Source organism: Lates calcarifer, linkage group LG3, assembly GCF_001640805.2.
Source record: "Lates calcarifer isolate ASB-BC8 linkage group LG3, TLL_Latcal_v3, whole genome shotgun sequence".
NCBI classification, from domain to species: Eukaryota; Metazoa; Chordata; class Actinopteri; family Centropomidae; genus Lates; species Lates calcarifer.
In genome coordinates, this window is record NC_066835.1 from 5,722,128 (window position 1) to 5,748,546 (window position 26,419).

At 41.4% G+C, this 26,419-nt stretch overlaps 1 protein-coding gene across 1 annotated transcript in view; it reads left to right on the top strand.

Annotated features, from left to right (window-relative positions):
* Nucleotides 1-26,419, top strand: part of LOC108900391 (triple functional domain protein-like) — a 40,552-nt gene that overhangs the window by 2,581 nt on the left and 11,552 nt on the right. Inside the window, 36 exon segments of the mRNA XM_051065506.1 lie at nt 1,970-2,074; nt 2,318-2,514; nt 3,268-3,517; nt 4,298-4,420; nt 4,964-5,155; nt 7,002-7,133; nt 7,928-8,158; nt 8,883-9,005; nt 10,194-10,385; nt 10,778-10,947; nt 13,643-13,817; nt 14,245-14,440; nt 15,128-15,294; nt 15,441-15,560; nt 15,713-15,904; nt 15,989-16,138; nt 16,223-16,337; nt 16,732-16,847; nt 16,994-17,116; nt 17,216-17,410; nt 17,527-17,642; nt 18,517-18,583; nt 18,729-18,838; nt 19,103-19,172; nt 19,436-19,525; nt 19,613-19,705; nt 19,846-19,957; nt 20,087-20,277; nt 20,609-20,710; nt 23,047-23,130; nt 23,132-23,190; nt 23,335-23,434; nt 23,597-23,840; nt 24,013-24,120; nt 24,387-24,580; nt 24,676-24,846. Coding sequence (XP_050921463.1) covers nt 1,970-2,074; nt 2,318-2,514; nt 3,268-3,517; nt 4,298-4,420; nt 4,964-5,155; nt 7,002-7,133; nt 7,928-8,158; nt 8,883-9,005; nt 10,194-10,385; nt 10,778-10,947; nt 13,643-13,817; nt 14,245-14,440; nt 15,128-15,294; nt 15,441-15,560; nt 15,713-15,904; nt 15,989-16,138; nt 16,223-16,337; nt 16,732-16,847; nt 16,994-17,116; nt 17,216-17,410; nt 17,527-17,642; nt 18,517-18,583; nt 18,729-18,838; nt 19,103-19,172; nt 19,436-19,525; nt 19,613-19,705; nt 19,846-19,957; nt 20,087-20,277; nt 20,609-20,710; nt 23,047-23,130; nt 23,132-23,190; nt 23,335-23,434; nt 23,597-23,840; nt 24,013-24,120; nt 24,387-24,580; nt 24,676-24,846 — 5,175 coding nt within the window.

The window sequence follows — 26,419 nt, forward strand, 5'->3', positions numbered from 1 at the left end:
CACGAGGACAAGTGTTTGCGACGCTGTCAGTCAAGTGTTAGAACACATTTTCCACAGCTAATTTAATGATAGATTCACAAGAGCAGGCTTGTTTTTTTTTTACGCTCTGACCGTTTCATAGTGATAAACTGGCACCAAAATATGCACTTATGTACTCACTAAGAAAATACAAATGCATGGGTTAAACAGTGCATGCTTTCCTTTTGAAGTTAGCGAAGATTCCCTCGTCTGATTTGAAGCCAGTTTAGTAAATGTTCTCTAATGAGGACTGGATAACAATTTCCCACCCTTCCATTTGATCCGTCATTAAAGAACCTTGCTTGCTATGATAATGATCAGCTTCTCATTCATAGTGGTGAAACATGGGTTAGTATAAGCACATTTATTGTTATGTAGGTGGAGGCCTGTATCTCTGTACAGATTGTGCTTGGATTCCTGTACAGTACATTTCTGATGCTGTGAGTTACATTTTTTTTGCCCCTTCGCCTCTGACTGTAGCTGTGTGAGTGAACGCGCTGTTGTGGAAATTTCTCTTGATTGCTCACATGCCCATACACACATAGGTCCACTGCAATCTGATGACACCATATTGATTATTTGATAGGAAGAATAGCCAGATGCCACAGGGCAGGTTACAATTATCACCAGCTGCCCTGCTGTGCTACACGGCCATTGATTAGATGCGCTGCATGTGTGTTTGTACATTTATTAAGATTTCTGAAGGTTGTAAGAAGAGAGTTTTCATCTTGTGTTGGTTAAGTACATTTTATACAGGACTGTTTACAGGGAATACATGCGTATGTGTACAAAATTTCCAACGGCTGAATAAACTGGCCCACTACGTCCACCATTCTCACCACTAATCAGCCCCCAGCATGTACATTATTGAGTGTTACTGCTGCGCGCGTGTGTGTTTGTCTTCGCGTGTGCATCAAGGATTTTCCCCTTGCTTTGAAAAATGAAAACCAGAGGTAGGACATGTCTCTCTCCATCCTCTCACCCTCCCTTCCTGTTGAATTGAGACAGAAAGAAAAGAGGCAGTGAGCCGAAGCGCATGAGAGCCAACTGCAACCTCAATTTCGTTTGTTGATAAATTGCGTGGTTCTGTGGGAGAAAAACGCTCCCCAAACTGCCCTGACAAATTCTCCCTCTTTCACCATTCAACAGAGTACAAATCAATTAACTTGAACAACAATAGCTGACAACGTGGTATCAGTATTTTCCCCTGGCAAGAGCCACTGTGCTTTTTTACCCAAGGACAACAGTGCATCTCTGCATTGTTTGGCCTACACAAAGCTATCTAGCTATCGTTCTCTCTCAATCCATCTCTGGCCATGTGTGTGGGGGTGTTGTGCGGAGGTGGCTTAGCAGAAACACAGAGGCACTGAAACAGGGAGATATTTCCTCACTCTATCTCTGAAATTGATATTGTAATATGCAATAGTTGTGTGGAGAAAATTTGTATTTCATTTCATGGCAAAGTGAAGGACACCCAGAGGTGATCAAAGAAAAACTGTGCAGGTTTTAAGTGTTTAATTCTGAGTTTGCAATGTGCACAAGGGATGTATGGTTGGTAATACAGAACATAAGTATATATTGGTAGCTCCCTTCTAATTTTTGTAGTGCATTGAAGCTGTGCTGAATTGTCAGAATGAAGAGGATAAAATTCATTAATGTCATGCCATTGATGTATTAAGTGAATAATTACACGGCCTCAGTTAAAAATCACATCCCTGCAGCTCTGCTGTCATTAAAAAAAAAATCTGTGTTGCTAGTTTTTGGGAACTTGGGGGTTGGTCGTGTCTTCTCTAAATAACAACATTTTCAACAGCACAAGAAGGCAACAAAGAACCACAGCGGGGAGGGGAGGAGAGATTACAAGAATTTTGCACTGGCAAACTGGCTGAACTAAAATCCATCCAAGTCCCTTTTCCCTCTCTTTAATATTTTACCACTTTTCTTCCTTTAGACCACCATGGTGTCATTAGAGGGTCTAACAAAGGTCGTGGACCCCTCCCAACTGACGGCGGACTTTGATGGCAGTCTGGACTACAACCACGAAGAGTGGATAGAGGTCAGATAGCCCACACATGTCAGTCAAGACTATACTTCAGGCTGTCTACCTGATGTGTAAATCTATCCTTAAATCCCTGTAATCCCCAGTGACATTCAGATCCAGAAGAACCATAGTCAATAAGTAAAGGACACGACAGGAAACTAAGTGACTGAATTTGGCTGAATTTATGAAATAACAAAAAACAGAAAGAAAAACCAAACTATTAGCCTAACTCAGATTTTATGATGTGTTTTTGTTCAGGTGCGTGTGGCGTTCGAGGAGTTCTCTGGTCACGCCACCCAGATGCTGGCCCGACTAGAGGAGATGCAGGAAACTGTGTCAAGGAAAGATTTTCCTCAAGACCTGGAGGGAGCCAGGAGGATGATAGAGGAGCATGCCACACTGAAGAAGAAAGTCATAAAAGCCCCAATAGAGGAGCTGGACACTGAGGGACAGAGGTAAGCAGACACTGAGCTTTTCTGCACTTATGACTGAAGAACAGTAGTGCAAAGATGGGAAACTTACACCACCTTCTCTCAAATGTTTTCCTATCGATGAGGTCTGTTGCCCATCACATTGACTACTGTTTTACAATCATGCAAAAACTATTGATACCCAGCCCTGTGCATGTTTTATATCTGCGATCTCTTGTGTAAATGACTCTTAAATCTTTGGTGCACTCATTGGAAGTTGTTCTGAATAATGCCAACTGAAAGGTTAAATGTGTTAAATGTTAATTCAGTTCACTTTAAAATACTTTGTCACATCAACAAACACAAGAAAAAACACCCAAACTGTTCATTCACATGCATGAAAACAATGTAAAATGACAAAACATGAAACAATTCCAAGACACTAGGATTAATTGCGGTGACCAATCAGTGTCCAACACTAAGAATGTGCATAATGTCAAAAAGTTCATCTATATACAGCAAAACAAACAATAAAGAGCCTGTTTGCGCCCCCAAGTCACATGATCTTCATGCTTGAATCTAAGCATAACATCAACATCTTTGTAAGAGTTCACAAGAATCTAATCACTTTAAATGTAACATTATGAACCGAATAGTTATTTATTGTATCTCACTTCTATTGATGTGATATCTATCTATGCTGTTAAGTGAGAGAAAATACATTGAAACAATTAAAGCAGAACACAAATAAGGGTAATTCAGCCCCGACACTAAACCACATGTTAAATCCACCTCCAGGTTGCTGCAGCGCATTCAGAGCAGCGAGTCCTTCTCCAACCGCAACGGCAGCAGCGGCGGCAGCGGCGGCAGCAGCAGTAGCAGTGCCGGGGTCTGCAACGCCGATACCCAGGGCCTGGTGCCACGGATCACCCAGCTGCTGGACAAGCTGCACTCCACTCGACAGCACCTCCACCAGGCCTGGCACGTCCGAAAGCTCCAGCTGGACCAGTGCTTCCAGCTCCGCCTGTTCGAGCAGGACGCAGAGAAGGTCGGTGGATGAAGGGAGCAGGGGGTGTCGTTCAGCGTGAGCAGTGGTCTAGTGGTAATCTATAACCACAGCTGGTGATCACTGTAGGGCAGACAACTGCCAATAGTAGCAAAAACTTAATTACACCCACAGAGAAGCATTGATTTATGCACTGTATGAATTCATGTCCTTTTGATTTTGGCTGTTAAACGGTGGCTTAAACTTAATGTCACAAACAAAACAGGAGATAAAAACTAAATGGCTTTACCCTCCACCGCGTACTTAGGTGGAGGGTAGCATATGCAGGTAGACAGCCACCTACTCTGGCTGCCACCCAGGCAGTTCAGGTGATGACAGGTGCAGCACAAAGCAGGAGGAGACAGGCAGAGAAATTCAGAGATCCATGTTTGAGTGAGTAGAATAAAATAGCAGGTTGCAGCAACAGAGAGAGCTGCAGTCTTGGATACACTGCAGTAGTAGGAGCTTGTTGCTAGGACACCATAGGCCACGAGTTGTTCTCTAGGAGAGCCTGAGAGGATACTCGTAATCGAGGCAGTCCATTTCTCTGTATTCTGGCCTGGAAAGATGACAACTATGAGAACACTGCAGCAGTACATAAACACACACGGGTTTATCCACACAGCTAAGTGCCAGCTGTTTGTTTTTACCTGCTCTTGCAATGATCTGTGAAAGTTAATGGTGCACCCGTACTTTGTGTGTATGTGTTTTCATTGGGTTGGCTCACCTTTTTTTCCTCTCTCTGTGTGTTTGTCTGTCTCCTCTGTCATCCCCGTGCTTCAGATGTTTGACTGGATCATGCACAACAAGGGTTTGTTCCTGGCAGGCTACACAGAGATTGGCAACAACCACCCCCACGCCATAGAGCTGCAAACCCAGCACAACCACTTCGCTATGAACTGCATGGTAAGACGCACACGCACTAAACGCACACACTGATTCTCAGCAGGTGGTAATGCGTTTCCGCCCACTTGGACTATCAAGTCCATGCCCTGCACTGTATAATCATATAGTTATTGCACTTAGCATCAACCTCTAGTACTGTGTTTCAGTGTTTGTTTGGAGCTGCCTCTGCTTGTGTGCATTCGCACATTTTCTGCGTGTTAGCAGCAGCACAACCAAGTATTAAGTAATCCTATTCTTTATCCACAGCCAGCCTTACGTAACTATTATGAAACTGTTGAGACGAGGAATCAATCTAGCTGCTAGAGTTTCTGTCAGTGGATGAGAAACGATGGCGACAGCCCCATAGCCCCTTGCCTCACTCTCTCCTTCTCTTTTACTTGCAGTGTTCAATTTCATCCTTTCCTCAAGCCTCTTACCTCCTCTGTCTGATTTTTCTTTCCAAATCTCCTCTTTTTGAATTCATTATCACCCACTGACTGGTGCTTAATTTATCCACAACCCTCAGTTCAACTCTCTCTCCCCTTCTCTCTATCTCCTGCACAGAATGTGTACGTGAATATCAACCGCATCATGTCAGTTGGAAACCGGCTGCTGGAGTCGGGACATTACGCCTCCCAACAGATCAAGCAGATCTCAGGCCAGCTGGAACAGGAGTGGAAAGCCTTTGCCGCAGCACTGGATGAACGCAGCACGCTGCTGGAGATGTCTGCCAGCTTCCACCAGAAATGTGATCAGGTGAGTTTAACACAAATGTGCTAACACAGATGTAGGGCTCCAACTAAAGATTATGATAATTATCAATTAATTGATTAATTGACAAAGATAGAATCTCATAAATTATCCTATCCATTTCATAAAAAATGTCTATCACAAGTCCCCCTGAACCCAAAGTGACATTTTCAAATTTCTGTGTTTGTTTGAATAACTGCTCTAACCCAAGTATTCAGTTTACTAACATATAAGACAGTGCAGGAAATCTTCTCACTGGAGAGGCTGGAACTAGCAATTTTTTTGACATCCTCCCTTTAAACAATGAATCAAACAATGAATCAATAATCAAAACTCACTCACTGATGAATCATCTCTCAGTCGTTTTAGCTCTTCGCAGATGTTTGTTTTCCGGTGAAAATAATCAAGAATTTCCAGCCAAGCGTGCAATATGTTACAAAGATCTTATTTTGAAATCACAGTACATTACACTTACATATGCAAAGAGACTGTCACGCACCTGTCTTATCATTGTCAGTATTAACCATATTAAAATCTTAAGGAAAATCTAATCAGAAACAAATCATCCTCTTTTTAGACAGCAGTGTGTTTTATCTCATGTTTACCTCAAGAACAATGAAAGTAATCTGAGATATGCAAGAGCCGTGCTCTCAATTGTTGTCTGTGTACTGCATATGTACAAAACTACTGACGAAAACAGTACAATTCTTTGTAACTGCCCTTAAACATCTCCCTTGTATTTTAGTTTTACTAATTAAACACAACTCACTTAGCTCTTATATTGATTTGACATTGAATTTATTTGCTTTCTTGCTGAGAGTTAAATAAGAAGATTGATAACACTGTCAAGTCTGACAGCAGTATCAATCTCAATCTCATCTAACTCTTGGAGAGAAAGTGAATAAGCGCATTTCCCCAGTCAGGCTTGGTGCGAAGTGGATAGCAGTAAAACTCACAGGGATGTACCTCTGCTGAGGTGTTGACCCTCACTATTCTAATGGATGCTTATGGGCACACATGCACACCCTTTCTGAATTGCAAGATATATCCATTTGGATTCATGAAATCTTTAAAGGCATATGCATTACATTAACATATATTTACATAAACATATGCACAGTATAAGTAAAGCATTTGTTATCTGCTGTTATTTCTGTCTGTGCTCATTAGTCGGGCCACTATGGAATAATTCATGGCCTGAAAAAGCACAGAATCCCAACAAGGGAACATGGGTGGTACGACTTTTCCGACCTGGAATATTGCCGTCATCAGACCAGCCTTTCATGTTTGTGAGCGGAAATAGGAACAGCTTTTTTTTTTTTTTTCCAGAGGTTTCACCCCAGACTTTTTCTCCTCCACACATAGAGAGAAGCTTGTTTTAAAGCTTTGTTCTACTCCTGTATCATATTCCAGTTATCATGGGAGAGATGTTTAAAAAGCAATAATGAGATGAACTTTTTGATATTTCTTTGAGCCCAGACTCACTGATTGTTTTCCTTTTCCACCCACAGGGGGGATAAGAAAAGTTCTAGGAAGAAAGAAAGTTCTAGGAAGTCACCACAGGCCAATGAACAGTGCATTCAGCCATAGATAATTCTTCTGAAATAGTCTTAAGAGAGCTCATAGCCATACAGACAGACATTCCTTCATGTTAAAGCCCAGTTATAGTAAAGAAAATGCTCCTCAGGCTGTTTTCGTGTGCAGTGTGGTATGTCTGACTAACATATGACTCCTGGGAAAAGCACATGGATGTATACAGCACTGCTGCCTCATGCCGTGTCTCGTGCGAACTGCTTTACATCTGAGTGGCAGTTTGTGTGAATTTTATTAACCGTGTCTTCCCCCCTTCCAGTACATGAGTAACGTGGACTCATGGTGTAAGGCGTGCGGGGAGGTGGATTTGCCCTCCGAGCTGCAAGACCTTGAAGACGCCATTCACCATCACCAAGGCCTGTACGAACACATCACTGCCGCCTACTCTGAGGTAACATCACACTTAATACTTTCTATAGATATAAAATGTGTGGAAGGATTAAGTCAACATGTGTCCGTAGCATAGTGCAGCAATGCCCCAAAATTCATGTCACAACCTGAGTTACTGAAACATGGAACACTTGCAGCAATATCCTTACATTATATAAGGATCAAAACATTTCTGAGAGTATTATTAAAATGCAATTCACGGTCAGTAACTGTGGAAACCTCTCTCTGTTAGTGGAAAACAAACTTTTAAAATGAAAAAATAAAATTTACTTTCACAGTCTCTGAAAAATGCATCTTCATATTGCATTGAGTCAAAATAAAATCTATTTGAGGTGCAAGAGATAGCTTCTTATTGCATTTCTCACTAATTCTTCCTTTGTGGCATTTTCTATTATCATTTCTTTGTTTGAGTTTCTAAATATAGCATCAGAAGTGTGTGCTTCTCAGGCACTCATCCATTCAGTTTGCTGGCTGATTGTATTATGTTTTATTTTCAATGTCACTGAAAGTAACATTCCTATGTATGTTACATCTATTGTTTATACATTGTATGTATATTATATGTATACTTTATATGTTATATTTTATTTTACTTTATGTTATTCTTTATTTTATTTTTTTCACTTGTAAGAGTCTCTTGTTCTTTACTGCATTTAGAGTTATGTCTGGCACAAGAATTTCTTTCCGGATTGACTGTCTTATCTTTATATTTTTAGGTCAAGTCAAATACCTTTTACCACTGTGCATCTGTGTAGTTGCTGTAAATAAAAACTGCAATCAATTTTCTAACCTCAGGTGAGCCAAGATGGCAAAGCCCTGTTGGACAAACTGCAGCGACCTTTGACCCCAGGCAGTGCCGATTCACTGACAGCATCAGCGAACTACTCAAAAGCGGTGCACCACGTCCTGGACATCATACACGAAGTGCTACACCACCAGAGACAGCTGGAAAACATCTGGCAGCACCGCAAAGTACGGCTGCACCAACGTCTGCAGCTGTGTGTCTTTCAGCAGGACGTCCAACAGGTATACATACACACACACACACAGTGTATATATGTTTTTGTTTATATGCATGCACGTGTTTGTTCAAACACATGATAATTGAAGGAACAAACTGTTGCCAGGTTTTTTCAGTATAACATGAGAGGCTTAGACAGTAATTTGAAAATAGCAGGGTAGCCTACTGGGTAGAGGGATTGTACTCTTAATAGAGGGTTTCATCCCAGTAGCAGCCATGTTTCCTATCAAAATGTCCTTGAGCAAGTTGCTGGAACCTTACGTCTTCACTCATCATGCCTCTCTGTGGAAAGGAACATTGGATAGATGCCTAAAATGTAAATGTTCTCTGCGGAATAAAGGCTTGAAAACAAACATAACTAGCATGCCATAATCAAATGTCCCAATATGATAATACAGTTGCATACTGTCCAAAAATCCTGGGCATTCCTGAGAGTGTTGGCATGGCAACTGTTGCTATGGCAATTGAATTGGGTCATATGTCCATGCAGATGCTGTTCATCTATTAACGCTGTGAAGGACACAGAGCAGGAAGAGGAGTGTGAGGAGAAAGGCTCAGTGCAACACCTCCCATAATACTGATCATTATTTCAGTCATTCCCCTTCTCTTTACACACTCTTTTGATTATCATCAGCACATGTTGTTCAACCACCACCTTAGAGTGCCCCCTTGTGGTTGTGTATTTTCAAGTATCTGTGTAACTGTGTGGATGTGTGGTCTCACTAGCAGGTGCTGGACTGGATAGAAAACCATGGCGAGGCCTTTCTCAGCAAACACACAGGTGTGGGAAAGTCCTTGCACCGCGCCCGAGCTCTACAGAAACGACATGAAGACTTTGAGGAAGTGGCACAGGTAGCTTAGTTCCATTTCTCCTTCTACTACTCTCTGTAGTAGTGATCAGTATATCACTTGTGGTGTTCTTTTTTAACAAGTACTGAAAACAGCTGTAAAATCTGCAGTTCTATTGTGTGTTCCATATTTTTATCAGTTCAGTTAATTGTTCAGAAATGTTTTTAGGCAGATGAATTTCAAGGTTAGATTGTAACTTTTGAAATGAAAAGTTCTATTCATTAGCAGTGAACTCACCCTTGTTCCGTTCACAGGGGTTAGCAATGTTAGATATACGTAAGTGAAAAAACGACATTACTGACTCAGTTCACTGACTTTATGACTCTCCATTCTCTATTTATTGTTTCTTTTAAAGGGTTAGCATTTGAAATTATTCCATATTTGTCACATGTGGTTGAAATAGCTGCTTGTTGTCCAGTCTTGCCACCTGTTTCCCCTATACCTGCCTAAAATACCAGTCAGCTCAACTCATGACTTGTTTGTGTTAGTTTTACATTATGGAGTGTATGCTATATTAGTTGTAATTTTTGGAACTGTATGTGGCCTAAAACAGTCGGAGCACACACTGCACTGTCGGAGATTAAACTACTCAACAGTGCATAAAAAACTTCACATTAGCTCCACCTCAACTAGTCACAACAGCACATTGCTGCTTACACATTAACGCATCAGTAATAATAATCCAGTGATATCATATATAACTCTGTAACACACTCCTGTGTGTGTTATAGAGTTGAGTGATTTCAGTAGAGGGCTTGAATTAAATATGTTCATGTTGCAGTAACTGCTACTGCTACTTTAAGCCTAACCCCTGAGTAAAATCTGAATACTTACTCCAGAGCTCCTAAAAGCTGTGAACTTGTATAGAATATTCAGAGAGAATGTCAGGTCTGATCAGCTTTAATATTCATTTTTTATATCCCACCTTAATATAACTGTTTGTTTCTGTAGAATGTTTCTCTTCCTCTTTATCTCACCTTCACCCACTCTCTGTCTGTATTTCCTCTCAGTAGTTATATCTGTGCAGTTATCACTGACTCTATCACTGTATGCGTCTTCTGCATATCCTGTTTTTCGTTTTCTCCCTGCCTCTGCTCTGTTTCTCTGCTCATCGTCAAAATACATTTTGCTCTCATCTCATTGTCTACCTGGGCTAATCCATCTCTCTCTTTGTCCCCGGCCTCTGTGTAGAACACATACACCAATGCAGACAAGTTGCTGGAGGCGGCCGAGCAGCTGGCCCAGACGGGAGAGTGCGACCCAGAGGAGATCTACCAGGCCGCCCACCAGCTCGAAGACAGAATCCAAGACTTTGTACGCCGCGTGGAGCAGCGCAAAGTCCTGCTGGACATGTCTGTCGCCTTCCACACGCACGTCAAAGAGGTAGGCAGGGAGGATGACATAATGCTGAAGTGGATGGTGGGCTGTGTGTTTGTGTGGATGAGAGCATTCACAGTGCTCTTTAAGCAAGAGGGAAATAATTATCAGATAAAATGGAATATGTTTGTGTTGTCTTGTTTTTTATGGTTAGTCACATAGAGATGGACAGGATTAGGTTTAGGTGAGGGTCAGTGTTAAGGGTAAGGTGAGTGTTTACATGTAATGGTGCAGTGTGTGTATATGTGTCTATCTTGTGGTGAAAGAGAGCGAGAGAATGTGCAGACCAGTGTTGGCTTCAATGCCAATCAAATGACAAGCCATCCTAAATAAAAAATATATTACAAATATCAGAAACATTATTGAAAACACCTATACTGATAACTGTCCTCCTGTAGCTGTGGACATGGCTAGAGGAGCTCCAGAAGGAGCTGCTGGATGACGTTTACGCAGAGTCTGTGGAGGCCGTCCAAGATCTGATCAAACGCTTCGGCCAGCAGCAGCAGACCACCCTGCAGGTCACTGTCAACGTCATCAAGGAGGGAGAGGACCTCATCCAGCAGCTCAGGTAGAGATCAATACACCTTTACTAACAGTTAAACCAGAGCAAGGCATTAAGGATTAGCTCAGATGATACTGTTTATATGTTCTGTAAAAAGCAAATGAGTGGCATATAGAGGGAAATCTATCAAGAAATAATTCAGAGCCACATCTACTCATTTTAAATCTCCCAAGGCAATTACATCAAAACCTACAAATGAGTACATATGAAAAATGAAACAAAACTAAAACACTACTAAAACTGGTAATCCCCCACTGACAGTAATCTGAAACTAGCCTCAATTTCAGTTGTATTGAGAATCTGAAAGCATCATCTCCAAAACTAGCAAAAGGTTGAATCTCACAACCATAGAGTAAAACCAATAAACTGAACCCAACCAATCTTTCATGTCACTTCAAAAGTACCAATTAATAGAGATGCCAGCTGCAGTAAAAGAAAACAAAATACTATGTTTTACCCAACAGAAGATGTAGTAACCCTCTGAACCACTTAGTGACAAAAACATTTTTAGGTCTACATGCGTAATCGTCGTCTTTCAGTCTTTGTCTCACTGAATATTGATATTGAATAGCGCTTTGGCAGGGTATTTTAGACATGGACAGATTTGGAATTAAAATGTGTATAAATGTGTAAACAGTGAAAAGAGCTAAATATATGCAACGAAATAGTCTGTCAGTGTAATTTTGAAAAGACAGTAATGAGATGCATGAAAACCAAAAAAGAAAGCTGAGAGGATGGAAGGAGGTGTTAGAGAGGTGGATGCAGTTGACCCTCATTCTCTAGCTCTATTTTTATACAGAGGATGTTCCAGTCCCTCTTCTTCCTCCCTCTTCATCCACCCCCTGTTTTTCTCTCACTGTTTTCCTCTCTCTCTCCGTCCCTCTCTCCCTGGTGTTTTGGCTCCACAGTGAATTCTTACATAAGTCCGTCTTTATAAGCGCGTGTCTAATTGTGTGGCAGTCTCCCCTGGGAGGCAACTGTAACTCTACACACCTTTTTGCTTGTGTGAGAGACACCTTACTGTATGTGTGCACACGTGCGTTCATGAATGTGCATTTGAGTGTGGGAGTGCATCTGTCACACGGATTAGTCAACCCGGAGCCAATCAGAGTCTGTCTGACCTCTACTCCTTTGCTTACTTATATTTCGCCTCTCGTAACTTCACTGGTGTCTGGGTGCTCATGCATCATGCATGTGTGCATCTGTCAGGCTGATGAATCGGATTCTGTACGACCTGTTTCACTTTCCCAGTCACTTTTAACCTTGAACTCACATGTTGAATTAGATTTGAACATCAGCCATACTTTGTTTCTCACTTCCAGTATGATCAATATGATGTGTTGTTGTTTTTGTTTTTAACAGTGTCACAGATCGATGTAGCTCTGATTGTCTATGGAAATCTTTTTAGTATGAAATGAGTTTGGTGCAACACTGAATCTCATCAAATTCAGTTTTAATTTGTTCATTCATTAATTTTTTTTATACTGGATGCAAAAATGGAATCATTAATATTATGTATTTATTTAACTTGTATATAAAACAGGCCTTAGAAAATACTTTACTGCATAAAAAAACAGGAGAATATCAAAACATTCATTCATTCATCCATTATCTATACTGCTTATCTGTCATGGGTCACGGGGTCATATATAGACAAACAACCATTCACACTAACATTTACACTTGCGGACAATTTAGAGTCATCACTTAACCTAAGATGCGTGTCTTTGTACTGTGGGAGGAAGCTGGAGTACCTGGGGAGAACCCACGCAGGCACAGGGAGAACATGCAAACTCTACACAGAAAAGCTCAGAGCGAACTGGGGCTCACACCCGGAACCTTCTTGCTGTGAGGCGACAGTGTTAGCCAGCATGTCACCCCGAATATCAATATAAAATAAAATATCTGCAACAACATGGAATACATTTTGAAAACTAAATCCATTCAATAAAAGTAATATGTATCTATAAAGGGGTTCATTCAGACAAAAAAGATACTTTTGATATAAGAATAAAATGATAAGAAATGTAAAATTTTGTTTGAGAGGATGTGTTCTAACAGGTGATTTTTGCAAATATTTATGAGACTGTCCCAAATTGTGTCGTTTTTGAGAGAAAGTGAAAGTTGAAGTAAAAACAATCCTAAATATAGACTTACCTTTTAATGTGACCCAGTTCTAGGGAAATTTCGTACAAGGCATGTTAGATAAAAATAAAACTGGCATGCTCAGAGCTCTGATTTTAATAGACCATAAAAGTGATCACTATTCAGTCATATGAAACAAAATCTAACAACTCAGAAGGAGCAAATTTAAGCATACTTATTTTGAAAGATGGCCCTGTGGAATAATATAATAATGTACTTAAATTTAAATCTGTTGTAAGTCTAGACAGAAACTGTGTGGGTTTAATGTAAGTTAATTCCCAATATTCAGGTGTCAGAAAACAGCTTTTTTGAAATTTAAATTTAACAGTGATGCTGGATTAGTTAATAACTTTCCACTATTTAATTTAAATCAGCTCCTCTTTTCTAATCTGGTTTGCTGTATTACAGCTAAATAAGTCACTGCAGGCTGTGCTACGCAGCAGTTTTAAAGGCAGCTTGAAGTCTGCTTGGCCTCATGCCCACCAGTATCTTTATAGCTGTTTTTTAAGGTGCATTGCTCTGCCTCTCAGGGCTTAATTGTGTGTTTCTGTTCCAGGGACTCCGCCATCTCCAGCAACAAGACGCCCCACAACAGCTCCATCAACCATATTGAGAGCGTCCTGCAGCAGCTGGACGAGGCCCAGGCCCAGATGGAGGAACTCTTCCAGGAGAGGAAGATCAAACTGGAGCTCTTCCTGCAGCTCCGCATCTTCGAGAGGGATGCCATTGACGTGAGTCTGCTTGGGATGATGGGCGGTTGTCTCTGTTTTTACTGCATGTATATTATGAGTGTGTCTTTTAGTGACTGGTGGTGAAACTAGGAAATTTTTAGCAAACCACAGAAATTATATTTTTCCTGAGCCAGCTGGAAGCAAAAGATTCAATTTCTTGAAGGTCAGAAAACAGTATCAACAGTATGTATGTTTGGTGTCATGTGTCATTAATATTTTACCAATTGCATTATCTCCATGCTAAACTGTGCCTTTTAGTGCTGTATTTTCAATGTGTGACAATCTCTCTCCACAGGGAAGCTTCATGACTTTTTTAGTTACTATGGGAAAATCAATTCTATGTCCTCATAGCATTGTCAATAGTCAAGTATATAGTAGTCAAGGTGTGTGTGACCTCTTTGTGACAATCTTTTTGTCCTTTCCTCAGATCATCTCTGACCTGGAGTCGTGGAATGAGGAACTGACAGGTCAAATGAATGATTTTGACACGGAGGACCTGACCCTGGCTGAGCAGAGACTGCAGCACCACGCTGACAAGGCTCTGACCATGAACAACCTCACCTTCGATGTCATCCACCAGGGACAGGAGCTGCTGCAATACGTCAATGAAGTCCAGGCCTCTGGTGAGTACACTCCTCACACTCTATATGCAGTACCATGCCGTCCAGGGTAGCATTGTTTTTTGTAAAGGCTTGGTAAATAGTATAGAATCACCTTTCCTCAGTGTTCTTTCTTTGTTTCCTTTTTAGAAATTAGGTAGCAAGTTTTAAAAGAAAAGGGATTCTCAGTTTTATGAGCTGTTGTGCATTTGGCCTCTTGTCATACTGCTGTCAGAATCTATTATATCTCAAGTGCTGTAAAGTAGTTTGAGGTATGAAGTGAAGAGATGTTTGACTGTCATCTGGTTGCCACATCAGACATCAGTCATCATCCAGCCGAGGGTTAAAACAGGATACAGCTCATGTTCTCTGTTGCTGCACAGATTTCTGTGTTGGCTACATTAGTTTAATATTGATACTGTGTAGGTGTCCAGGGTCAGATTCGGTCAGTGTTTGTGATGAGAGGCACCCACTCACTAACCATAATAACTCACCTGTGATCTCACATGCAAATAGGTGCTCTCTAAAACCACACAAGGAATGGTTACATCACGTCACATGTACTGGCGCATACTGATATTATTCATAGAGCAGTTATAAAAATGGATAAAAGTATTTCAAGTTAATTTACAAGTTATGGCAGGTAGGAACTAGTTAGCATCTATATGTATCTATCCAGAGTTAATGTTGATTGTGTGTCTTCCCTCATAGGTGTGGAGCTGTTGTGTGACCGGGATGTCGACATGGCCACTAGAGTTCAAGAACTGCTGGAGTTCCTCCATGAAAAACAGCAAGAGCAGGACTTAGCAGCTGAGCAGCACCGCAGGCACCTGGAGCAGTGTGTCCAGCTGAGACACCTGCAGGCTGAAGTCAAACAGGTAGGACAACGAGGCGCCATCTGCAGGCCAAGATTTGGCAACTACAGTATACCAGGATATCTGCAAGTTTTTTTGAAAAAAGAGCAACAGATAAAAATAAAGTCTTAGGCTGGAGACAAGAATACAGATTTCTACTGTTTGTCCAGGTTCTGGGTTGGATTCGTAATGGCGAGTCAATGCTGAACGCCGGTCTAATAACAGCCAGCTCCCTGCAAGAAGCTGAACAACTGCAGAGAGAACATGAGCAGTTTCAACACGCCATTGAGGTGAGACAGTGTTTGTTTATCCCATCACTTTCTCCCTCAATTATGTTGCCTGTCCAAAGTCTGACGCAGGATTTTATTTAGTTAATTGCATTATTTTGGTAATTCTAACCTCCTCCTTTCTCCACCTCTTCTCTCTCTCTCTCTCTGTGCAGAAAACCCACCAGAGTGCTCTGCAGGTTCAGCAGAAGGCAGAGGCTCTGCTCCAGGCCAACCATTACGACATGGACCTGATCAGAGACTGTGCAGAGAGCGTGGCCTCCCACTGGCAGCAGCTCATGCTGAAGATGGAGGACAGACTCAAGCTGGTCAACGCCTCTGTGGCCTTCTACAAGACATCTGAACAGGTAGGAGGCCACATTCAATCTGACTGTTCTCTTCTTCGTTCACAGTGTTCCCTAAAAACTGACTCTGTTTGCTTCTACACTCAGGTGTGCAGTGTGTTGGAGAGCCTGGAGCAGGAGTATAAGAGAGAGGAGGACTGGTGCGGAGGAGCTGACAAACTGGGACCCAACTGTGAAACGGACCACGTCACCCCCATGATCAGTAAACACCTAGAACAGAAGGAGGCCTTTCTCAAGGTAACACACATACAAAAACATTCAGGAATGTAGCAAAGTGTCAAGTTACATGTCTGATTTAGTGCGTGTTAATCTTTCAATCAGGCATGCACTCTAGCCAGAAGAAACGCAGACGTCTTCCTCAAGTACATGCACAGGAATAGTGTCAACATGCCTGGGATGCTGAGCCATGTAAAAGCACCAGAACAGCAGGTCAAAAGTGAGTATCAGAAAATACATCAAACAATGCAACAATAGCTAAAAGGAATGAATAACCAGTTGGAATGGCTAACATTTGAACCAAATCAGGAAGTAAAATAGCCTCCAGCTGATGATCAACATCAATGAGCACATTAGGAACGTGATGAGTGGTGTTAATGAAGGGGTAATTACATTTATTGGTACATCTGACAGAAAGGCTTGGGAACTCCTGGTCTCAAGAACCACAGGAGCCCCAAAATATCCTACTCAAGTATAGAGAATTTAGAGATGTTGGTGTATATGATATTATGCGTATGTAAAGATATGTAAAGAGTTTAACAATACTTTTTGTTAATTCATAAACTACATTACAGAAGAATTCTGAATGTTTTCTGTGTCCCTCTTGTGTTCAGACATCCTCAATGAGCTGCTGCAGAGAGAGAATCGTGTCCTTCACTTCTGGACTATGAGGAAACGACGGCTGGACCAGTGTCAGCAGTATGTGGTGTTTGAACGCAGTGCCAAACAGGTAAAAGACACACTCATGAACACACAGTTAAGTTTAGGTTGAAGCAGCTGTATCTTACTGACAAGACAGGAAAAAGCACATACAGTGCTCTCTGTTGTCGTGTAATTTTACAACCTTTCTAATTTATATCCTTTGTGTATGTTTAGGCTCTGGAGTGGATTCATGACACTGGGGAGTTTTACCTGTCCACACACACCTCAACTGGCTCGAGTATCCACCACACACAGGAACTGCTGAAGGAGCATGAGGATTTCCACATCACAGCCAAGGTTAGGCTTATACGCACAGACGCAAAAAACACATAGAATCATTTAAGTATTTGCATGTGTCTATAGCATGTAACACTCTCTGTTCCTCACTCCGTTCAGCAAACTAAGGAACGTGTGAAGCTGCTGATCCAGTTGGCTGATGGCTTCTGCGAGAAAGGCCACAGTCACGCTGGAGAGATCAAAAAATGGGTGACGGCTGTGGACAAACGGTACCGTGACTTCTCCCTTCGCATGGACAAATACCGCTGCAGCCTGGAGAAAGCCCTGGGCATTTCCTCAGACTCTAATAAGGCAGTAAGTGCTCATGTGTTTTGGCAGGAGTAGAGCACCTGTTAATTCACATTCTCACTTTCTGCATCTGTCTCTTTAAATCACTTAATCTTATATTCTTGTATCTCTCCCTGTGTCAGAGTAAGGATCTTCAGCTGGACATCATCCCAGCCACAGCTCCGGGGTCAGAGGTCAAGCTGAGGGATGCTGCCCATGAACTAAATGAGGAGAAACGCAAGTCAGCACGCAGAAAGGAGTATGTCCCCTCTTCCTGTTAATGTCGCAGCTTCAGATTGTATCAGAAAAATTATTCAGAACTGGTTGGAGACATGTTTTTTTCAAATGGTCTAGAGTAGAATTGCTGGTTTAGAATAATTTAGCTGGCAGATGCTTTCAGTTGTTCCTATTAAAACTGCTTAGCATTTAGCCTCCGTAGCAGAAAGCTGCATCTCTGAGCAGTACGTGCTTTGCCTACAAACTAAATAATAAATAGCAAGCCAGCATTTTTGCAGCACTTTTCTGCACTCTTGTTGGAAATATGTTTTATTGCCCCAAAGCACAAAAATTTAATTATTGGCTGTCTCCAAAATGTCACATCAGTGTCCTTGTCAACAGCAATGTCAGCACTGAACCTCTGCTTCTTAACAGATGTAAGTGGTTGTGAATAGGAGACTCAGTGTGTTCAGTGTAAATATACATAGATAATGGATTAGTGATTTAAACTTCCTCCTTCACACAGCCTCTTCTTTGCTGTGTCAGCAAAGACACAAGAACTGCAGACATATCAGTCCAGCTCTACTAGAGAACAAATGACTCTACATGTAGCACACAGGAAGAGGAGACTGTGTCATTTTATATGAGCAGCACAAATCATGAGCATGATTTCATTCATTCATGTCTGGTTTATGACCAAGTTTTATGGCCTGTATCTCTTTCATTATTCATTAGCGTAAATGGATGAAGGGGACAGGCTGAAAGGAAGCTATTGACGTGGTGATTTATCATTGTATGGATGAGGACAGTATGACAATTGCTAATTTTGTGGGTGTGTGTGTGTCTTTTTGTGTGTGTGTGTGTGTGTGTGTGTGTGTTGTGTGTGTGTGTGTGTGTGTGTGTGTGTGTGTGTCTAGGTTTATCATGGCAGAGCTGATTCAGACAGAAAAAGCCTACGTGCGAGACCTGCGGGAGTGCATGGATGTAAGTTCAGCCTCACAACCCACTACTGTTAACCTGTTAATGCCAGAGTTGTGCAACAACTTTTCACACAAAATCTGAAAATGTATCAAAACCCTGTTGAAGGTTTCACTTGGTTTTGTTTTTTTAAAATCTTGTCTCCATGCAGACCTACCTGTGGGAGATGACAAGTGGAGTTGAGGAGATTCCTCCAGGAATCATCAACAAGGAGCACATCATCTTTGGAAACATGCAGGACCTCTATGAATTCCACCATAAGTAAGACACAGTTTTTGGATTTACTGTTGCTTTTGTAAAATGAAATTTAGACCAGACTTGCAAGCACATATAGCAGGGTTAAAGTAGAATTTTTGTTTTAAAACAAAGTTCAGTATCCTCAACAGCCTCTTACACTACACTTTAGTAGTTCAGGTTCAGTTACAGCCTTTGTTTTATTTTTCATTTTAGAAATGTTTTCATTTAATAAAGCTCCTGTGCTTTTGCTGTTTCTGACATTTTTACTTTCATTCCTTCTTTTGTCAGCATCTTCCTGAAAGAGTTGGAAAAATATGAGCAGCTACCAGAGGATGTTGGCCATTGCTTTGTCACATGGGTATGTAGCACTAGTTTACTGGCATTTGTTGTATATGCTCAAACCTGCCATTCAGTAAATGGCAGGTTTGTGTCTCGTACTGTCCATGGACATTTACATACATAAATCTTCAAAGTTTCTGGAATTAAGCAAGAAATATTTTACATATTAAGCTCACATGCTGTAGGCTTTATGTGTGAATAACTGTATATTCATTAGACATGCTGTCCCTCAATCTTCAAGTTACAGTCGTGGTCATTGTTATTATTTCTCTCTTCCTCTAGGCTGATAAGTTCCAGATGTATGTGAACTACTGTAAAAATAAACCTGACTCCACCCAGCTCATCCTGGAGCATGCTGGGAACTACTTTGATGTGAGTATCGCCCGTGGTCAGTGAAATGAAACTGAATGGTCATCGTCAGCTGCATCCAATCACATTACTTCTCTTTGATGTTAACAGGAAATTCAACAGAGGCACCGACTGGCCAACTCCATCTCTTCCTACCTGATAAAGCCTGTGCAGAGAATCACCAAGTATCAGCTCCTGCTCAAGGTAGCCCACCGTACCAAATCACACTGCTGTGGCTGCGGTCATCTCCATGGTTCCTGTTGTCATGGTCTGTGTGTGTGTGTGTGTGTGTGTGTGTGTGTGTGTGTGTGTGTGTGTGTGTGTGTGTGTGTGTGTCTATTTAGGAGCTGCTGACCTGCTGTGAAGAAGGCAAAGGAGAGATCAAGGATGGCCTCGAGGTGATGCTCAGTGTTCCTAAGAAAGCCAACGATGCCATGCACCTCTCTATGCTGGAAGGTGACTAACACACACTATTTGTTATTTATTTTGCTGAGAAGTAAACCTTTTATCTAATTACAACTCCACATAAATCTGTCAACATGTTTTTAACATAATTTTTATGCTAATATCCCCTCCTTCCGGCAGGTTTTGATGAAAACATCGAGTCCCAGGGTGAGCTCATTCTCCAGGAGTCATTCCAGGTTTGGGATCCAAAGACTCTCATCCGTAAGGGTCGAGAGCGCCACCTCTTCCTCTTTGAGATGTCTCTTGTCTTCAGCAAGGAGGTCAAGGATTCAAATGGCAGGAGCAAATACATCTACAAGAGCAAACTTTTTGTAAGTAGATGATGATAAAATATATGTAATACTGAATTAAGAACAATGTATTTTAACAAGCAGCCAGTTCAGCAAGTTCTTGACAAGGTAGATGACTTGATTTGCATTTATAATGTTTCTCTGTATCGTATCATTGACTGTAGTACTTGTGCTTTACAGAATCTGACTGAATCTAATTTTTGCAATTTGAATCAACACTTGAGACAGTCTCAAGTCTCTATTGTCTCTAGAAATCACACTTCAGATGGTCATTGTACTCCAGTGAATCTTCTGGAAGACTACCTGTCTCACTTTGGTGACATCTTCTCATATTATTCTTCTCTCTTCCCAGACATCAGAGTTGGGGGTGACAGAGCATGTTGAGGGTGACCCCTGTAAATTTGCTCTATGGGTGGGACGCACACCAACTTCTGACAACAAGATTGTGCTCAAGGTAAAACACCCTTTGTCTCTTCGGTTTCTTCTCAGATATCCTTTAGAGTTCGACCGATATGGGTTTTCAAAGGAAAAACCCTGAAATCACAGGGGACCCAAAATAGAAACACTAAAAATTCAAACATTTTAGATTACAGGTTTATATCAAACTGACCTCCATATTAGTGTGGACGTCACTGACAGATTAATATCTGATGGGGAAAAGGCCAATGCTGGCCAAGTGTGAAGGAAAATCTTCATATCGGTCTAACCCAGTTTTCAGCTTCTTATTCAAATCTCTCTTATATTCACAACTTTTCTTATTCTTTCTGATGTCTTGTTTGGTTGCATGAGCAGCTTCAAGGTGGCCAAGAAGCTTTCTGTAGTCACAAACTCTGTCAAACTGTCTCCCTGATTTCTTCTCTCTTCTCTCTCTCTGTCTTCTGTCTGTGCCTCTCTGCCAGCCTCTGTCCTCTGGGTAGATTCCTGCTTTGTTCCATCTTCACAAACACAGGCACATCTGTATATCTGGGGCTGTGTTTTCTGTGGATGTTTGTATCTCTAATTCTCTCTGTGGGCTGACATGCTTCCACCAACGCTGCTGACACTGATTCAACTCCTCAACGCCTACAATCACCCATCCTGGCTTCATGCCACTTTATCAAAGTGATGAGAAGCCATCTTTCTCTACCAGAAAACTAAGCTTTTAATGATTTGAACGCTATTGTAGGAGCAAGAAATTACATTTATTCACTTCTCTGAGTGGATTTTTCAACCCCCTATTTTCAGACATCTTCTGTGTGTTTTCCTGTTGATACTGTCACAGATGGATTAAAATTTGTGTCAGCCGTTGGAACAGCATGAAGCCAAAATCCTAACACATTTATTCTGAGCGTAACAACTTCATAATACATGTTGACTATTAAACTAACCACTGAGAGGTAGTCATGTGGTATGTGTATTGTAAATTAAGTGTGTCTCATTACTAACTAAACATGTTCACACACATACACACACACACACACACACACACACACACAGGCATCATCCATTACAAACTGCTACACATTTAATTGGTCTTCAATACACTGTCAAGGCAAATTATCAGTGTTGTACGTTTCTATCATGTCAAACTGTTTTATCAGCATAAGAAATGTCATGTACATCTTTTAAAACCAAACCAGTGAAATTCTCTATCTTATATTTTAAATTCAAAGCTAAGTCAGGGATCCAAACATGGAGCAATGGTGAGTACAAACTATCCCACAACACAGCCCTCCGCAACTTCTCACAAGTCTGAAACAAAAACTCTTAGCACCTCTCATCCTTGCTCTCTAGAGCTGGAGCTTGGGAACACTCTAGATCTGCAAAAGCAGCACATATATGATAGAAGAAATTTTAACCCAATAGCAGGGGGCTTAAATGAAAAATATAGGACAGTGATTCCCAACCAAGGGTACTTTCACTTCAGGGGGAAACTTCTGCAGTGTCCATAGAAATTTAATATGTATTAATCAATTTTGAAAAAATAGAAATGAATGCTACCATTTGATTACATAAATATATCCTAAATATTGAGTTTCCTGTGACACATAAAGACTGGGTGTTATGTAAAAACTAGTTCCCAAACAAGCAGAGGTCGAAACGGCTTAGCTAAAAGTAATGGAGAAATGGTTGAAATAGTTGGCTAAAGGTTACATTAATTTATGAACAGCGAAAAAATTAAATGCTAAGTCTTAGTTAGCTTAGTTAGATTAATGGCTGAAATCAACAGCCAACAGTAAAAAACTGTTGAAAATAGTTAGCTGCAAGTTAATGGCTAAACAGTTTTAATAATTAGCTAAAAGTTGCATAGTTGCAGACAGCCTAACATTAAATGGATGAAATAGTTAATGCTAGCTAAACGTAAGTCTAATGGATAAATGGTTAAATACTCATGGCTGAGATGTTCTGTTTCTACCACTCACCACACAAGTAGTAGCTGGTAGTAGAAATGCAAACTTTGCCAAATTGCCCTAAATACTAACAGTTCAGTTTTATAAAACGTTGTTGTGACAACAGCCACTTCTGTAACTAACGTGTTAAACAACCAGTTCGAATGATGAAGAGGTTCTTGAGTTCATCTGGGAGGGCTGTGGAGTTAAGGCTGACAAAGAAGGTTGGGAAGCACTGTTCTAGAGGGCTTGTGTAAAATAACATGTACCTGTAAAATGATCTCAGTTGATTAGAGATGACAAGAGGTAAATTCAGACTTGTGTGAAACACAGAGTGAAACAAGAATTCCAAAGGAATTTAATTTCCTGACAACTCTAACTTTTGACTTTTTGAACTCCCTCCATCGTTGACCACTAACAGGCGTCAAGCATTGAGAACAAGCAGGACTGGATCAAGCACATCAGGGAGGTGATCCAGGAGCGCACCATTCACCTTAGAGGAGCGACTCAAGGAGCCCATTCATATTCCAAAAGCAACTACAGCCAAGCACCACAAGGGACGAAGGTAAACATGCCTCACCTGCAACCAAATATTTTCTAAGGAAACAAACTGTGCACAAGACAAAAAGATGAATTTGATCAAATTAGTCACATTGAAGTCCATTCAGAAATACTTCCACCTTTAACTGATCATGTGTGTGTTTGTTAGGGATGGAGAAGACCTGGACAGTCAGGGTGAAGGCAGCAGTCAACCAGACACCATCTCTCTGGCATCCCGCACCTCTCAGAACACACTGGACAGTGACAAGGTGAGAATGATGATCAGAAATGATGTCCTAACTGCACATTGTCTGCACTCTTTAATACTGCAAGCTGATCATGTTTCATATTTGGAAGTAGTGTGCATCAATATACATTGTACCGAGTGTCACGTCGAGTCCAGGTCTTAGTGTTTATCCTTTCTCCCTCAGCTCTCTGGTGGTTGCGAGCTGACTGTGGTGATACATGACTTCATGGCCAGCAACAGCAATGAGCTGACTGTGCGGCGCGGCCAGACAGTGGAGGTTCTGGAGCGTTGTCACGACAAGCCAGACTGGTGCTTGGTCAGGACCACAGACCGCTCCCCAGCCCAGGAGGGTCTGGTGCCCTGCTCCATGCTTTGTATCGCCCATTCCAGGTCCTCCATGGAGATGGAGGGCATCTTCAACCACAAAGGTCAGTGCTGTATGCAGTGTGAATTGTGTGTGTCTGTGAGGAAGGAGAACATATGTGCTCTGCATTCAATAAGTTTTATGCACTGGGGCTGAAAAATGCTTTGATACTCTGTGGGTGTCTACCTCTGATAAAAAAAAATATTGTAATGATAGCGTCGCTTTCTGTATCCCAGACACTCTGTCAGTGTGCAGCAATGACTCCATCATGCCAGGGTCGTCTGCCACACTTCAGCCTGGTCATGGCATTGGCTCCCACACCTCACCAGGGCCAAAACGACCAGGTATGATCCCTGCCACCATATTCTCTGTTGTGTCCGCCACAAAATTTTCAACCTCCATTTTTACAGCAGCATCAGACTTTACTGGTCTTTTATACTTTTGTATTTTTACACATATGCCACTTGAGTAATATTGAAGTTAAGCGATGGTACTAGTGTAGCCAATAAATTCCCACTAAGCCACTCTGTACTGGTGAAACTCTTCTCTGAATTGTAGATAAAATGTAATGTTCCATACCGCAGCAAACTGAGTGTGGTTTATTTCCTAGGTAACACCCTGCGGAAGTGGCTCACCAGCCCAGTGCGTCGGCTAAGCAGCGGCAAGGCAGACGGCCACGTGAAGAAGCTGGCTCACAAGCACAAGAAAAGCCGCGAGGTGAGGAAGAGCGGGGAGATGACAATGGGCTCCCAGAAAGACTCAGATGACAGTGCTGCTACACCTCAGGATGAGACTGTAGAGGAGGTGGGTGGATACACCTCTGTCCAGTTAGCAGTTCCTGTGCAGTTCTGTGCTGCATTGTGTATTAATCTCTACTTTGCGATCCCTGTGTGTTGCAGAGGGTTCGTAATGAAGGCCTGTCGAGCGGCACGTTGTCCAAGTCCAGTTCTTCGGGCATGCAGAGCTGCGGAGAAGAGGAGGGAGAGGAAGGTGCTGACTCAGTACCACTGCCTCCACCTATGGCCATCCAGCAGCACAGCCTGCTGCAGCCAGACTCACAGGATGACAAGGTGAGGAGAGGGAGGATGTTACTGTGGGGACAGAAGAGAGGGGTCAGAGAAAAGGGACAGAGGTGGACAGATGGGCAAATTATAGTTTTCTGAACTTAGTTTTAATCTAAGTGAGATAAACATTAACTGACTCTACCTGTTTGGCCATCATACAGAATTTCCACATAACCAATTTAGTTTATTTATCAGATTGCTCTTCTAACTTAAAACAGTTGAAGTTTTTAAAAGTTTTTAAAAGAACTTTTAAAAAAGTCAACAAGCTGGGGGGCAACAGCAACATGTTTAATAAGTCAAATCACTGAACAAAAACTATATCATATTTGAATCCATTATTAAGGCCTGAAGTAGTTAATTTCCATTAGACCATACATCACACATATTTTTAGATGTATGAGCAGGGTAACAACTGTTTTTCTGTTTCCCTGTAATTTAAGCACTGTCTGTAATCATCTTAAAGATAAATCCAGCACTTCTGCTGGTTCTCTATCTTCTCATTGCTGTTATGATTTTTAGTTCCTGAAAGTTACATTTTCGCTCATTTCAGTCTTATTCTCCCACTTTTCCCAAAAAGGACATCTCCTGACTCAGTTTTAAGTGACTCTTTAGTTTCTGTTATGCATAACATTTTATCTTGGCATGTTGCATCATATTTCCCCCTCTCTTCTAAAGCAGAAAGCCATGAAAGTTTTCAGATAGTCCAAGATTCCTCCTCGACTAAATGCGGAGACTCCTCTGACACTAATTTCTGTTTCTCTTTTGTTTTGTTTCCTGGTTGTATCGTTTGCTGTTTGCCATGCTGTAGCATTACCTTGATTTATGTCCTGTCTTTGCTTTGTCTCAGTTTCCATACCTCTCCATCTGAAAAGCCCCACTCTTCCCCCTCTGTCTCTTCCCTCAGTTAATTCTTCAATTCTCTCTTTTTTCCCCTCTTCAGCTTTAAATGCTACTTAATAAAGCCTCTTTTCTTTGGTTTCTACTAGTTTCTAGATTGAGAGGAAATGAAGCTAGCAGCTTTAAAAAAAAAAAGTTTACTCTCTTCTTTTTAAAATACACCTCTCTCTGTCCCTTAAAAGTCACTCTTCCTAACTTTTGTATTCTTCTGAACTCTTAAACATTCCAGGATTTCTTTAGTAGATTTTTTTCTTTCCATCTTTTTTTAGTTTCACTTGTTTCGACTTGGACTTTCTGCCCCGTTTCTTCAACACACCACTGTAATGGAGAGTCGCCTGGTCAGATAAGCAAGAGCATGAAGGGAAAATGTAGATAAAGAGAGGATGCATGTAGCTCTAATTTTAAATGAATAATGATATAATGCCCAATTCCCTCCAACTTCAACAAATTTTGAGGACATTTCAAAGAGAATTTCAAAATACCTGGCTAGAAAAACACAGGACTGCAGCTTTTTTTCCTGCATGTTTATCATTCATAGGATGGGAGGAGGTTGGTAAGTGAGGTTTAAAAAAAAAAAAGAAAAATAGTCAATATAAATGCTAAGAGGAGACTGGGTAAGATTCCCTGTCAGCTGAGCAGGCAGTTCCCCTGGATAATGATCTAAATAAAACCCCACACTGAG